The 16,080-nt window shown below is 34.7% G+C and overlaps 1 protein-coding gene across 4 annotated transcripts in view; it reads left to right on the top strand.

Annotated features, from left to right (window-relative positions):
* LOC150074938 (calcium/calmodulin-dependent protein kinase kinase 1-like) overlaps positions 1–3,705 on the top strand; it is a 261,753-nt gene extending 258,048 nt beyond the window's left edge. For 3 of the 4 annotated variants that reach the window (XM_090389358.1, XM_090389357.1, XM_090389355.1), the window contains 2 exons: positions 2,350–2,489; positions 2,793–3,705. In XM_090389358.1, the coding sequence (XP_090245484.1) occupies positions 2,350–2,489; positions 2,793–2,892 (240 nt within the window). In that variant the 3' untranslated portion in view covers positions 2,893–3,705. The remainder of the gene's footprint in view (positions 1–2,349; positions 2,490–2,792) is intronic. The other variant, XM_090389356.1, reaches the window with a different exon arrangement.
* Positions 3,706–16,080: the final 12,375 nt, after the last annotated feature.

Here is a 16,080-nt window from a genome sequence, read left to right as displayed (position 1 = left end):
TGCTAGAAATTCCCTGTAGAGTATTACGTCGATGGGCGCCTCCGTAGCCAGTTGGGCAGGAGCAGCAGTGCGTAGCACACGCTTCTTGATTAGACCGGGGTTCGAGCCCGTGACCATCAAATATGGAGGATGCGGAAAAGTCAGAGATTGACCACCGCATATCCTCGGAGAAATATGGCCTTAGTTGCTAATGCTCCTAAAAACCAAATAACAAAAAAAAAAAAAAAAAAAAATTTATGTCGATAAATGGTGGTGTTGCCAGGATAGCTGGTTGGGACCGCTTCTTTAATAAATAAAAAAATAATAATAAAAAAAGAGATGATTTCAATCGTTTTAAAACTCAGTTCTGTCTTATACCTCGCAAAAAGGTTTCTTCAGCTCCTATACTTATCTTCGCTGACACTCCGATTTCTAGGCAAAATGATATATCTCTTTTGGGGATTACCCTGACTTCTAATCTCTCTTGGCACAAGCACATTACAAATATAGCTTCCTCTGCATCTAAAAAATTTAATTTGGTTTTCTCTTTCGCTCTCGGCGTTACTTTTCTTTCAAACAGCTGCTCACTCTGTATAAATCGCAAATCCGCTCTTCCATGGAATATTGTTCCCACATCTAGGGTGGTACCCCCAAAACCTCTCTCAAACTTCTTGATTCCATTCAGAAGAGGGCAGTTAGGTTAATTAATAATTCATCTCTAACAGAGTCTCTCCACTCGCTTTCTCATAGACGCACTGTTTCTGCTGCATGCCTCTTCTACAGATACTTCCATGGGCACTGTTCTTTTGAATTGGATTCTATAATTCCCGCTCTCTCTTTCAAAACAATCCGAACACGTGCCGCCACCAGCCAACATCCATTTACTGTCCAACTTCAAACTCACAGAACCAACTTTTCATCTTCCTCATTTATTCATTCAACTGCCGTTTTCTGGAACAACCTTCCTTCATACGTATTTCCTGAAAATTACAATCTACAGAAGTTCAAGTCCAATGTCAACAAATATCTTCTTTCGTCTTCTCAACCTCCAACCCAAGCACGGGCACGGTACTAAGTACTATAGGTTCTAATACCTCTCGTGTTTGGGGTTTTCATAAAAAAAAAATCTTGAGCTGCAATTGAGTTAACTTTGTTGGAATGTAATCATGCTACATTTAGTAATAGCACCTACAGAAACCCTGCGTGCACAATTTCTGTTTTATACGATTTTAGGCAAGTTAGCATATATGCATAAAGTGTGTATCGTCTTTGTCATTTCTGTCTGTCGCATGTAATAACTCGATTCCACTGATGGATTTTCATAAAATTTTATATTTAGACTTTTTAGAAAATTTTGTCGAGCCGTTCCAAATTTCATTAAAATTGGACCAATAGAAATGCTACAATTATTTATTTTTTTTTTCATACATATTACATAGGCTATCTTTATATCCTATGACCTATATTATGGCTGAAGCTCTGGATGTTTGTAGCTGTGCGTGATTGAAGGAATGAATGGACAGGTGCGCAGGAACGAACTGCTTTCGCTTCGTGCACAACAATTTGTTTGTTTTTATATGTAAATCATGAATTATTACTATTTATTAACGCGCTGAAATGCATACATTAACCAACTTGTTCCTTTTCTTATTAAGTGCCAGCTTAACTCAAATTAAGCGTCCTTACCACGATTAGTTTTATTTATTTAATACAGCGATTAGGAATTCGCTATTTCGAATTATCTATCTATCTTTTTTTTTTTTACTCTTGAAATGTACGTTTTCTAGTATACGTAATCTTATTTTAATATTGTCTTAATTGACTTTACGTGTATTATTATTCGCCCAGTGGCACAAAATGTATTTATATTAGTTTCGTAATTAATTCACAAATTAGCATTTTTATTTAATTTGCGTGTTAATTTTCTTAATAAGTAAACCGGTTTCTTGTAAATTTAATAAATTTTTTATAACCTTCACTTCCTAACTTCCCTTACAAGTCAATGTGAACCTTCCCACAGTTTTTGGAAATTTCAAATGGAGCCCGAGCCAATGTCCATTTTTAACCTGACTCTTTTGGGACATTCCGCAATTTATGATGCCAATGTCCTTTCTGGTCTGCTAAAATCTGGACCATCTTGTGTTTGGAGTTAGGAAAGCACATACTTCCCTTAAGGAAAGACGATAAGTAAACATTTAACAGAAAGGAAACGGCGTGGAATTCAATTCTCTTTTTTTTTTTTTATATATATTTTCTAAATATGGTTATAAGTATTCAGGTTCTAGATTAAGATAGTTAAAAACGATTGCTCTTACACGTGATTTTAATGTGTAAAAACTGCTTAATAAGCAATTTTGTTTTCGCTGACAGATTCTCGTGAAAAGTATGTTGAAGAAACATTCATTTGGCCACCCATTCAAGGACAGTCCCATCCATGGGAAAGGCCAGTTGCTCAAGACTGGCAGGTCGAACTCGGCACCTTCTTCATATGAGCTGCTCCTGGACAGGTGGTTTGTTGCAAATCTTATTTATTATTATAAAGTGCGCTTCTAATAAATGATATTTTTCGGGTTTAACTTTTAATGCCAAAGCTTGTATCTTTAAATTTAGAAAATGTACGGTTTTAAAAATAAAAATTGAAATGTTTATCCGTAGCTGTGATCGTTTAAAAAAAATGTACCTTTTGTATGTTTTGTTAGCATCTTTAAAGTAATCTTTATCTCCTTCTAAATCTGTATTTCAACATTAGTTTTAATTTCTTCGTAACGTTGTCGAGAATTCAATACGGAAAATTTATTGCATTTATTTTTCAGGAAAATTTCTGTGGAAAGTAGCCTACCTGCTGTGAGAGAGGTCAGTCCTTTGGTCAGTCCGGGAGAGCGTCCAGAAGACGGAAAAGATGTCGAATGCTGAGAAACTACAGGTGGCGCTAATTGCTCAAGCATTTCCAGTGCCTCAAGTTGGGAACTGCAGGGATGTAGGCGAGAAGCGTCTATAGCAACTTTTAATGTGCATACATTCTGAAATTTCCGAGTCTCACAAATTTTTCTTCGCTCGCCAAAGTATCTTGTTTTTATTTTCTTCACTTGCCCAATTTGGCATTCCCTAAAAAGGGATGCAAGAAGTCAATTTGCTGAAAAGGTGCTTGATTGAGAGATTTAGAGTTTAAAAAAAACCTAACTAGAAAGTATGAAACAGACCACGAAGACAATCGCTAGAAGAAAATGAGAGATTAATAGTTTTATTTCGTTATGTTTTATCCTCTGAGTTTTCATATTCTCATTTTAGGTGTACAATTAGGCTGGTGTTGAGTAGAGAATTTCTACATCAGCTTTTCTTTTAGCATTTGCATTTATCAATTAGAATTTTCTTTTTCAAACAAACCTAGGGGCCACCTATATGTATATACGTCACAACAAATTTTGGGGATATTTGAGTCCCTCCCACCCACCTCTCCTCCTCCATCGTCAAACATTGTAAACAAAACCAAAGCATTATTTTATGTAATGCGAACCGAAAAATCCGGAATAACTCACGGGGGAATCCTAGTCCCTCCGCCTGAGAGCTGCTAATTACAGCCTCTGTTGAAGAGGACTTCAGAAATTCCTCCAGTTGTCGACGTTAATCGAACCCTAAACCTCTCGAAACGAATGGCAGTTGGTTTTATATTGGACTGTAACTTGACTCTTCCCCGTTTGGAATGTTCTACTCTTTGCAATAATTAATTATTCCTTGTAATATCAAAAATAATAAAGATTTTTTTCTAAGAAAAATATTTACAACAGAATATCGTTTGCATTGAGCTTTATCCTTAGAATATTATTTTAACTCTGCTTTAATTTTTTTTCTTTACTTTTGTTTTTTTTTTCGTTTGTAATTTTTATGTATAAAAGTTTGTCCTCGCGGTAACGCAATGGTTGTAACCATCGTCCTCCCCACACCACCGGATGGAAAAGGTCCTATTTCGAATCCCGCCAATGGTGCGAGGAATTGATTGGTTTTTTTCGCGAAGTGGCCGAGTTATTCGGTCTCAGGACAGGTTGTATGTTTTTCTCTCATAAATTAGGATTTTTCGTCCAGCAAACTGACCGAAGACCACATGCAGTTACAGACACGATATAGTTAAACTTATTTGGCGCTTAATGCTCCAACGACAGGCCCTGAGACATCCAGACGTGCCTTGTAGATCGAACTGTGCCCGAAAGATTTCTTATTCTTTACTTAAAAAAAAAAAAAAATTCAACTCGGGCGTCACCAAAATGCTCAAATTTGTGCTCTTTAAAATGCAAACGTTTCCGTAAAAACCGCAAAAATACATACCGGGTATTTCCAACAGCTGATTCTCGAAACTTTTGATTACTTTATTAAACATGCATCGATAATCAACAAAAAAAAGACTTTGACGAATGCTGAGGGAAAAAATGAATCGAATTCTAAAACTTTATAATCCTCATTTTTTTTGCACTCAAGGGGAATTTTTTTTTTTTTTTTTTTTAATTCTGAATTGAGATTGTGACATCACAATTTATTGAACCTTCCGTCCAAAATCGTCACAATCTGAGACCTTCTCCCACCTCATATGTGTGACGTGATGTTATATATTATATATGGATGGCCCTTCAGTGTTTTTTTGGTTGGTTTGTAGCCAGTCTGAGAATGAACTAATTATTGTAAATATCTATACACTTCGTTTCGCGAGCTTCAACTTGTCTTTTCTTTTTTGTAGGCAGCTCGCTGTCTTTACAACATCAAATTATATATTTAAAATATTTAAATGGTTATTTAAAGTAAAATATTGATCTATGCATTCCATTGTAAATTTTTACTTTTCAATTACTCAATGATATCCAACTTTCTCTTGGATTTAAGAAAACGGCTGATTCGGTCGTGCCGAGCCATTTTAGTACTTGAGGCAAGAATGAAAAATTGTTCCCTATGGCAACGTAATCATTGTTCCCTATGGCAACGTTGGAAATTATTTAATCTTTCTTTTGGCGCCCCTTTCAGCTTTTCACGTGAAGCAAGAGCCTCGTTCGCCTCACCCTCGGCCCGGCAAAGCCTGGACGAAATAGCAAAAGAAAACAAATTGAATTATATTTGCATCTGAAATGAACCGAGTATTTTAAAATTTCGAATTAGCATTACAGTCTGTAATTTATTTCGATTTTTGCTTCATGAATTTTAAATTCAAGCAGTGAAAATTAAATAAATATATATCCCCTTCCAAAAAAAAAAAAAAAAAAAAAGCGGATAGAGAAACCTTAATTTTTCTTCTTGAAGGCATTCTCAAACTGAATACTCGTCCTGTAGTAGTTTGGGATGCAGACATTTCATTCCCGCTTAGTTCGTCCATTAACTGTGCATTTTTTTTAATATACACATATATTGCCTCGGTATACGACATTCAAGACCTCATCTTCCAATGCCAGTATGTATGCATGCATTCGGTATGAATTTCATTGGCGCCTGGAGGATTTCAGGGAGGGTCTTAAGGTATTCTTCTCAAAAAGCAGTTGTCAGTTACATCACAATAAAACGCAGAGGATTCTGCTACCCAATATTAAGTTCGAAGGCATTCCTTAAATTCTCAAAGCTATTGAGATCCTACGAAGGCGATGGTTTATAAAAATAACATGTAGTGATAAAACATGCGGCTTTCTATGATGCTAAGATACTCACTAGCACTTTGCCGGCGATGGAAAATGGGCTTTGCCGATCACACTCGTCTGTTTTTTGCTGTGATGGGAAAGTTTTGGATGGAGACACCAACTACCAAATCACAGTTGCCACATAGTTATGCTTTCTTGGCTGAAACGCTTACGTTCGTTGATGAAATGGAATCTACTAGTTTTGCAGGTAATATTAGATATGAAGTTCTCTTAGCAGTGCAGAGAGGCATCCATAACAGCTCATGGGGTTTTGTCTATGATATAAAAGAACTTTGCTAGCAGAGATAAGGTAATTATCCTATGATTAGGCTACATCTTGAGTATTGAATGCAGGTCTGGAGGCCTTGTTTTAGGAAGGATGTGGAACAGGTGTAGAGAAGGGCAACAAGATTAGTGAGAAGAACAAAAGAGTGATCTTACCAAGAAAGGCTTCATTTCTGCAACTTTCAGCGTCTGGAGAACGGACGCCTGCGAGATGATCTGATTAAATTGCTTAAGGCTTTGAATGGATTGGGCAAAGTTCAATTCTGTTGGCATTTTTCCTCTACAGACTACTACGCACATGAGGGTGAATAAATTCAAACTGGATGGTTGCAGGACAGATGTGCGGAAATTGCGGATGGTCGATGTTGGGGAAAATTTTCCAATCTGGTGGCATAGAAGTTGGTGGTTTGAATAAATTCAAAGAAAATTTTACAGACTGTTGGAGGGAATGGACAGGTGATGCGGGGAATTTTTTTTTTTGCTGGTGCTGTATAAGCTTGATTTTTTGCATAATTTCCCACTACTAATACTATACACTACTAGGATACGAAAGCTGGCAGGTTTCCAATGATTACTACCCCCATGAACTCAGTTATATGATTTTCATCCGACAACGTAGCGCACGTATAAGAGAAGTTTCCAATGTTTTAGCTAGTATTGTGAACTGTCTCTTGACAAATCACAGAAAACCAGCAATTAACTACATCCAAAATTGATAGAGAATATAAAAATACTGCGATCTTTGTCAGGAGGCACATATACGAATGATAGCATTCCATATATACGAATCAGAGTTGCCTAAGCTTAATTATCGTTTTATACATATCCGGATTTACTTGACGTATACCTACAAATTACGTTGTTTGTTATCATGTAATTGGACCTAAATTTGATCTTGCACAATCCAGTTGTTGCTATAGAAAAATTTTGCCACCCTAACTGTTGACCCTTATCAAATACACGTGTTGCTCGCTTCGCACAAATTCTTCGGGAACGAATTGTCTGAACATCCCATACAAAGCATAAAATAAGTTCACAAGACTCCGTTTTTAATTTAATTTTGTGGGTGTTGCGTTGTTGCTGTCAGTTTGAAAGAAGATTCAGACGTTAAAGTAATCTGTGCCAATGTTCCACTGCTCTACCGCTACAAAATTCAATTTCAGACCTAGCTAATATTCCGTCTGGAAAATGTTGCCTTCATATTAAAAGTGCAATTTTTAGTAAGGAATATAAAAGCCGATTTAGAATATTCCTTCAATTAGAAAGCATAGAACAATATCCTAGTGAACATTATAGAATTTGAAAATCTTGGTCAAATAGTGGCCATCTGAAAGAAGTTGTTGCATTTCATGAGATATGTACACATCCCGTTGAAGTTTACACTGGGTTCAGTTTGGTTTGGATTCACTTATAAAACGTTAAAAGGAATTAATGTTCTCTTTCAAAATACAGTAAAAATTAATTCTCATCTTATTAACTTCGCAACCCCTGTCTTCCAAATTAAAGGTTCTTCCGAAGTTTATCTGAAATAAACTTACCATAAACACGATACTGTTGCCATCATCCTAGTAGTAAAAGAAAATAAATTGTGCTAGCGAGTGTAGCAAGCTCCCCCACATGATTTTATGTATTGTGAGCACCCCGCCCATTCAAAAAAAAAAAAAAAAACACTTCAGGGAAACACTTTTCTTAGGTAAAACGAATTGAAAATTTTTAATTTCATTTTAAACTGCTTCAGAAACAAATCGGTGGGACCAACTTAAGAGCAACTATAAACTATCTGCTCTCATAATAAAATTTTATGTACAAAGTTACGAATAGCTATTTACCAAGGTATTCACATATTCTATTTTTCGTATGAAATCCAAAATATCCAGTTTCAACAGTGAGCACTATTATACCAAAAAGGCATAGTTTATCTCACTCAGTTAAATGATAGATTAAAAATAGTTCATAATAATAATGAAGAGGCTATAAGCCTTATCGGTTGCGTATTATTTTAGCCGATACGCCAACTCTCCTTCGTTTTGAAAACTTGCAATAAATAGTATTTTTAGCAAGTGTTGTTTGCTAGCGATCCTCGAATTATCCGATGTAATGAATGATTTCATAGCATGTTAACAGTTTAGTACAACAGTTAACCCAATTTACCTGTGAAAATTTTGTTCGGGTAGGCAGAATGCTCTTATTTCTAATTTGTTTTCTCGTTTATGACAATTTATAGGCTCCTAGGGTTATTGTCGAATGATAACACAGGATGTCTTTCCCTGTGAAAAGAGCTTAACTTTTGTCTTGCAATAATATTTAAGTGTCGTGGTTTGTAACTACATGTGAAAACGTAGGTACACCAATGCAGGGTAGCTCAAAGGGATGAGACCTTCAAAAAGTGATTGCGTATATGCATGACACCGAATGTGCCCTGACAAAAACTTTGCGTTGGGTCCTGTTGGCATTCCCTCCCCCAAATATAGCTCACAGTTGAGCAAAACTCCCACTAAACCAAAAATGTTCAGTTAAGTATAATAAGTATTTGGATGGACCGTATGCATCATAAAAAGATTGGATAATTTGAGAGTGGAGAGCTCCAGCTATTGAAAAATTATTTAAAAAGAGTCTCTCTTTAGAGTTATTTTAAATATCTAGAGTAGGAAGGGAAGAGAATAAAAATAAAAGAACCTGTCTAGACATTTAAAGTAAAGCTAGCCTGGTTGGAAATAATCCAGACTCAAATTTTGAGAGGCACTTTTGGTTGATAATAATGATGCATATGATTGACCACTCGGATGTAACACTAACCCACACCTATTTAACTACATCTTCGAGAAAGAAGACAGAATTCGTAAAACTCTTTCTCTATTGCGAGTTACTTTACGATTGTAATGTTGGTTAATACTTCAGTCTGTCCAAAACGGTTGTCATTATCAGTGAAGCAAACTGAATTCTTCGATTGCATTCTCATTCCCAGATGATTCGAAATGTTTGGTTCCAGTATTACGTTTGAACTCTTGGCTGATAGTTCTAAAGCGTTAGCTTTATCTTGGGATCCCGATATGAAATGCTGCTGCCTGATCAAAGTCATTTAGTGTTTTGACACGCAACCATTCCAAAAGCATTCCACTTAGGTTATTTGAAATAACGATGTTTAAAGGAGTAATCTTGACTCGAAAAAATCCTCCACATTAGAAGACGTTGCTGGATTCTTCACAATGCCTCTGCGGGATATTTATCGTGAAATGTACCAAAGAAGCCCTCAAATACTGTAATATTTATACTACAGTATTTGAGGGCTAGTATTTCATTGGTACATTTCCTTCAGATTTCTCCTAAGGAAAAATTAACTTCTAATAGGATTGGCTTTTATGTAAACAAACCCATGGCACCGTTGATAAGTAAATTCAGTGTTATAAATAGATAATTGTGATTTCCCTCTGTCCCCCTAGAGGAAATTATTTTAAATTTAAAAAAATACAAATTTTAGAGAGATAATTATATTAAAATAACAATAAAACTGGAAGGAAATTACTACTATTGTATATGTGAAATACGCAAACACATAAAAATATTACTGTGGTAAACCCTCGATTTTATGGACTAATAGGAGAAGGGTGGTGTCTTAGATATAAATTGTCTTTATATCTAAATCTATCAGTTTCTTGTTTTGGTTTCGTTCTGTTATACTTAAGGGCATAGTCCTTAGTTAGTTGATAAGACTCAGGATACCCTAAATTTTGAAACCCTTTACTTACTAGTTAGACTAACTTTTTTCGATTGTAATGGTATATTATTTAATAAATGTAATCCGTAAAGAAAATAATTTCCAAAATTACTGGGTTTGTACAAAATTTGAAACATTTTTTATTAATGTGCCTGAAAAACGTCAAATAAATTTATATCCATCTACTTCGTGCCCAAGGGAATACTCTAATATATACTTAAATAATTATTAGTTCTGTCACGTCTTCGTTCAACAACCTTAAATCCAAGCTTACGTATCTTTTAAAAATATCCAGTTCTAATGGTTTATGTCTGATAAACCCGTATCCCTGCTAGTAACCTGAAATACAGAGTTTCATTAATAGGCTTGGTACATCCATTTAAAGTTTAAAAAAAAAAATTGGGGAAAAAAGAGTTTCGATGAGGATTTAATTTCATATCTAAAGAGCTTAAATTTGCTCTGATTAATGAGTATAAAAAGATTTGTTAAACATATTGTGTGTAGGGATACATTAACATTGGTCCTTCTCTCTTAATTAACTCGATAGAGACAATGTTTGTTGTTTTTAATATTTTAAGATAAGTTGGTGTATGCATTAGTAAAGTCTCGCAGAAGCCATAAAGGTCATGAATTGCGTCATATCTGTTTTCGGATAAGTGGTTGTTATTCTTAATCTTCTATTGAGAAGATGCAATTAAGCTTTCACTACAGATTTTTAAAAGAAGAGATGATAGTTTTCTCTAAAGTAAACGCTAGAATTAACAGGAAGTCTTCATTGCGCAACTATGCACGTCAAAATAATGCGAGAAGAATGATTTTAGCCGTAACACAGTCAATCTGTCATACGTTATCAAAACCGTTCTTGAATGAATGTTTGTTAACGATAATGGCCGCAAATTTTGTATCTACAAATATAAATTATATACAGTATTATTCTAAATGTCTTAACCAGGAATCGAGTTTATGATATTAATTTATGATATTAATTTTTGAATAACTGTCAATCTAACGGACAATTCAAATCGGGATGTTATAAGCATCAAAGTAACAGTTTAGTAATGTAATGTGTAAAATGCCTTTTTTCTTTTCTTTTCTTTTCTTCAGTAGCGTAATGGATAAACTTAATAAAATTAATGCTTTGAAAGAGTTGAGAATATATGCTGATAAATGTTAAGCGTTAGTACTACAATAATAAGTTTAGTATTCTTAAAAAAAAAAATCATATTCAAGACTTCAAATCATACCTGGTGGTACGCCGAGTTAGGTCAACTTGTTTTATTCTATTTTCTTAACAAGATCTATAGAAACATTGATGGTCAAGTCCTTGCATATGTTGTCATGGATCAATTGCAGTAGTTTTCCTTTACCTTATCAGTGAATTTTGAAACGCGATCGTCCCATTTTATATCCCTTTTTAGCTTTCTAATTCTGGAATTATATTTTTTTTTATTTAATATTTTCACATCGAGGAGATGCTAGTAACTTAAAGCCGATTTAAAATTTCTTCTGCTGTTAATAAAATGATTACCTGTTCTAAATTGTGTAACTAATTTCTAAGTCGATTTGGTTTGATCTGAACTTCTCAAATATTCTCTAATAAGACGAAAATTTGTGGAGGGGAGAGAGAAATTTGACAATACTAAACTGACAGATATTTCTCTGCTTTATTGTCACTTCTTTTCTGCATTCAAGAAGTAATTTATTTCAAAAAGTACACTTGGGATGATCCAGGAAACTATTTTATGCTGCCCTGATATTCGTGATATTTCCTATTATAATTTAAATTTAACTGACTAGGATTTTAATTTTAAAGATTTTAATTAAGATAAAATGAACATTAACAAAGGCTTTCTATATATATATATATATATATATATATATATATATATATATATATATATATATTCAAATTAGCGTACATTTATTGGATTTCCCCCCCTACCATATAGCGGATGACCGCTTTGTTTACTTTCTACAACGAAAAAGGTGCTAGAAAAACAAATAACCCTGATCAACAGGTTTTGGAACTGTACAGTTTTGAAATGATTTTTTTGCCTTTGGTACCTTCTTTCTATTGACTTGGAATTGGCCTAAGGCTATGTATAAGACTATATATAATGGCTATTACCTAGTATTCTCTGCCCATGCTACTGTAGTTGCAGTAGGGCTTCTGTATTTGAATACCAAGATTAATTATGTACCTGCTCAAACAAATCGACAGCGACCAACTTAACATTTTCTGGGAAAATGTAATAGCTGGAAATATTTTTTACGCAATATAACAGCGCAGTATGGCCTTAGATAATGTTCTATATAAATAACAACAACAGCGTAAAATATAAGACAGTAAACGTATGTCGATGCAATTTGATTTTTAGATGATTTTATTAAAAGCCATAAGAGAGACTAAAATTACAAATTTACTAATTATAAAATGTACATAGTACGGCATATATAATGCACCTTTTGCAGTGGCGGATTACCCATTAAGGCAATGAGGCACGTGCCTAGGGGTCCCAGGCTTTTGGGGGGCCCCAAGCCAAGACATTTTCCTATAGTGTTCTAAAATAGATTAATGTTCTCAGTAAACATCATAAAAATCTTGATTAATTTAAGCAAAAATTTAAGCAAAAAATTCAAAAGTACAAAATTTCATTTATTTGCCACCTAACTTTTATTTATTTTTTATTTATTTTTTATTATTTTTTGGGGGCCCCCAAATATAATTTGCCTAGGGCCCCAACTATTCTTAATCCGCCACTGACCTTTTGTCTTGACGTGGTCCTAGACATCCTTGTACATGTCAAACTTATTTGGGATAGAAGCGAATCATAACTCCTCGCCAGTTTCAGGCTGATGAGCTCTAGTTATATTTTTAAACTGTAAACTGGGATATAATACGGCTCGTGTATTTCATTTTAAGCTACGATTTTATTTTTCCTTAATTGGTAAGACACAAGCCACCAATAACAGCATTACATTCCTTTAAATTAATATACGACAATAATTATTAGTCCCTATGTTCATGGACGTTCAACCATGAACGTAAAAGAATGGTTGTACGTCACATATAAAAAGATATTTCTTTGATGATCCAACAATTTTGTTTGCTACGTATACTAAAAAAAACGTGGTCTGTAGTTGAAAAATAATGAGTAAAGGTAAGAGGGTTTGTTTGTTTTATTTCTAATCCCCCTCTTCCCATGGCCTTAATTCAACACTGATTACGCACATATAGTCCGTATTGCTTATTTATATTAATACTGTCACTATAGAAACTCATATATTTAAATTTAAGCTATAAATAGCTGTGGAAATGTGGGCTGGTAACCAGTTAAAATCCTGCCTTTAAATTATAATTGAATTAATTTATGTATTGCCATTTTAGCATAATTACTGAGAAAATAAGACATTCTCTTCAAAATATGTTCTTATTTTACCTGCATAATCACAAGGAAATTCAGTGAGATGAGGTGTGTTTATATTCAGCAGGGATATGATGTTCAGATCGAATTTCCACCAAGCCATTGGAAAAATGAGGCTGCCAATTACTGAATATCATTTGCTTGCAGAATAACTTCAACTATAAGATATGTATATCTTTTCCAAGTCTTAGAAGACTTGGTGTGCTAACATAGGATCTCAGAAGATTAGTCTTGAGTTAAATTTGTATTGAAACGTAAATTCCCTTGTGCTTTTACAAAATTATATTCCCAAATGCTTTCTTAGAAAACATTTGGGAAAATAATTTTATTTACAAATATTAATCTTGTGATTGAATTATAAAAATGTGATCATTCTTGTCGCTATTTTTTGAATGCATGTATATTTTAATGATTGAATTTACTGTTAAGAATTTAAATAGGTCATAAAGGACATGTATATATAAGCATATACACTGCCTGGACAAAAATGGCGTCTACAATTTTTTAATAAAAGATAAATTCTTTAACCAAAAATAGCATATTTGCCTTCTTTAAAAATTCATAATCTTAGAATTAAATTGAAGGAATTGTCACTTCTTTTAGATTCAAGTACATTTCTTGACTTTTCTCCATACAGTGTATATTGTAAAAGTATCGGATGTGTATTAACAAAAAAAAAAAACAAAACCTCTGGGAGAAGAATTTTTTTACTGTAAATATTTCTTAATGTAAATACTTTCGAGATTTGAACCACTAAACCTCCATCTGCCAGTCCCTCCTGTCACAACTGTGATAACCATGTACAGCACTCTGTTATTGCAAACACTCCTCATACTGCTGCACAACAAATATGTGCCATTATAGATTCATAGATTTTCAACTTGTGCAGGCAACCTCACTTCCGCGAGGTGGCGCCTTTTAGCGTAAAACTTTGAATGTTTAACGATTTTCTTATATTATGTACATAAAATATGTTACATCACTATTTTTACTTTTTCTTATGCCATGCACAAATCTGTAGAAAGTTTTCTTAACTCTTCATCAAATAAAAATATTTAAAATTTCATGGAACTTCCGTATTTCTTGAACTCTCTTTGACAGTACTCAAACAGTAATACACTTTGCCTTGAATTTGTAATACTGAACACGTTTTTATTTTCAGTCAGCTCAACGTGCGTCTTGCTCCTAAAACGTTACTACCTTGTCCTACACACACACACACACACACACACACACACACACACACACACACACACACACACACACACACACACACACACACACACACACACATTTTTAGGAATGTGTGTGTGTGTGTGTGTGTGTGTGTCAAAAATAATTATCTTTTGTTTTGCAACCGAGTTTGCAAAACAAATTATTGGTTTTAATTGAAATGTCTTATTTGAATATTAATTATTATTTTAGCCGCATGATGCGCAGTCACCTTTCGTAAAGGTGAATAGGATGGTCTGATAGGATGGTCTGAGACAGTATTTAAATTCTATACAGTGGGACCAACTGATTATGTTATCAACAGCAAATTCAAAATGGGAAGCATTCAAAGAACTTATCTTGGAAGCTACTAGGCTTTACATACCAACTAAGAAATATTGTTCAAGGTTCAGGCCTAAATGGATGTCAGATGAACTAATTAGATATGTGACAGAGAAGAAAAATGCATGGGATACATATATAAATTAATGGGTGACATGGAAGCCTATGATAGCTATAAGCTGGTCTGTAACCAAGTCACAAAGGAGATTAGACAAGCAAAGGCAGATTATGAGAAATCCTTGGCAAAGAATGCAAAGAAAAACAGAAAAGAGTTCTTTATACGTAAACTCTAGAAGGAAACGGATGAATCTGATTGGACCACTGGATATTGATGGTTCAACAGTTGAGGATCCTGCTCAGGTGGCTAACAAACTAAACGAGTATTTTCAATCTACATTCACCCATGACGAGTTATTCAGGGAGGGGAATGCCAGAGTTGAAGTAAACTCTGGCAGTGAGCTAGATGATTTTGTAATAACTGAGAGGAAAGTGGAGGAGAAATTATTGAGGATAAACATAAAAAAGGCACCTGTGGTGGATGCGATTTATCCAGTTATATTAAAGGAGGCAGCAAAGGAAGTAAGCAAACTCTTAGCCATAATTATGAGAGCTTCTTTGGACTCGGGGGAAGTACCCATAGACTGGAGATGTGCAAATGTGACCCCAATTCACAAAGGAGGATCAAAGGCTGACACAAGTAATTATAGACCTGTGAGTTTAACTTCTGTTCCCGGAAAATTAATGGAGGCACTGGTTAAAGAAGCACTGCAGGATCATCTAGACAAGACTTCAGTTATAGCTCGGACACAACATGGTTTTGTTAAGGGAAAGTCTTGCCTGACCAATTTGATTGGATACTATGATGCAGTCACAAAAGAACTGGATGCAGGGAATAACTTTGATATTATACATTTAGATCTTAGAAAGGCTTTTGATACTGTTGCACATGTAAGACTGCTGCACAAATTGGAGCAGTGTGGCATTGGAGGCAAATTGCTGCTATGGATAAAGGGATGGTTGAGGAGGAGAAGACAGAGAGTGATAACAATGGACACTGTTCATCGTGGACAAATGTTACTAGTAGAGTTCCTCAGGGTTCATTGTTGGGTCCATTATTGTTTTCTGTATTTATAAATAATATTGATGACGATATATCAACCTTAATGTCCAAGTTTGCAGACGATACAAAGGTTGGCAGGGTTGTTAAGGACACTACTGAAGCTATTCTGCTGCAACAAGATCTGAAAAGGTTGGGCTGAGAGGTGGCAAATGAAGTTTAACATTGACAAATGTAAAGTACTACATATGGGAAACAGCAACCCCAGAGCAACGTATGAACTCTGTGGTACTACACTGACAGTGGTAGAGAATGAAAAGGACCTGTGGGTAATTGCGCAGGCAGATATGAAGTTCTCTGAGCAGTGCAGACGGGCTGCAAGAGTAGCTCATGGTGTCTTATCAATGATATACAGGA

This window comes from Mastigoproctus giganteus, unplaced genomic scaffold (assembly GCF_048544385.1).
Source record: "Mastigoproctus giganteus isolate SK-2022 unplaced genomic scaffold, ASM4854438v1 scaffold_15, whole genome shotgun sequence".
Lineage (NCBI taxonomy): Eukaryota > Metazoa > Arthropoda > Arachnida > Uropygi > Thelyphonidae > Mastigoproctus > Mastigoproctus giganteus.
The sequence above is the reverse complement of the archived record's forward strand: the minus strand, read 5'-3'. Positions and strand labels throughout refer to the sequence as shown.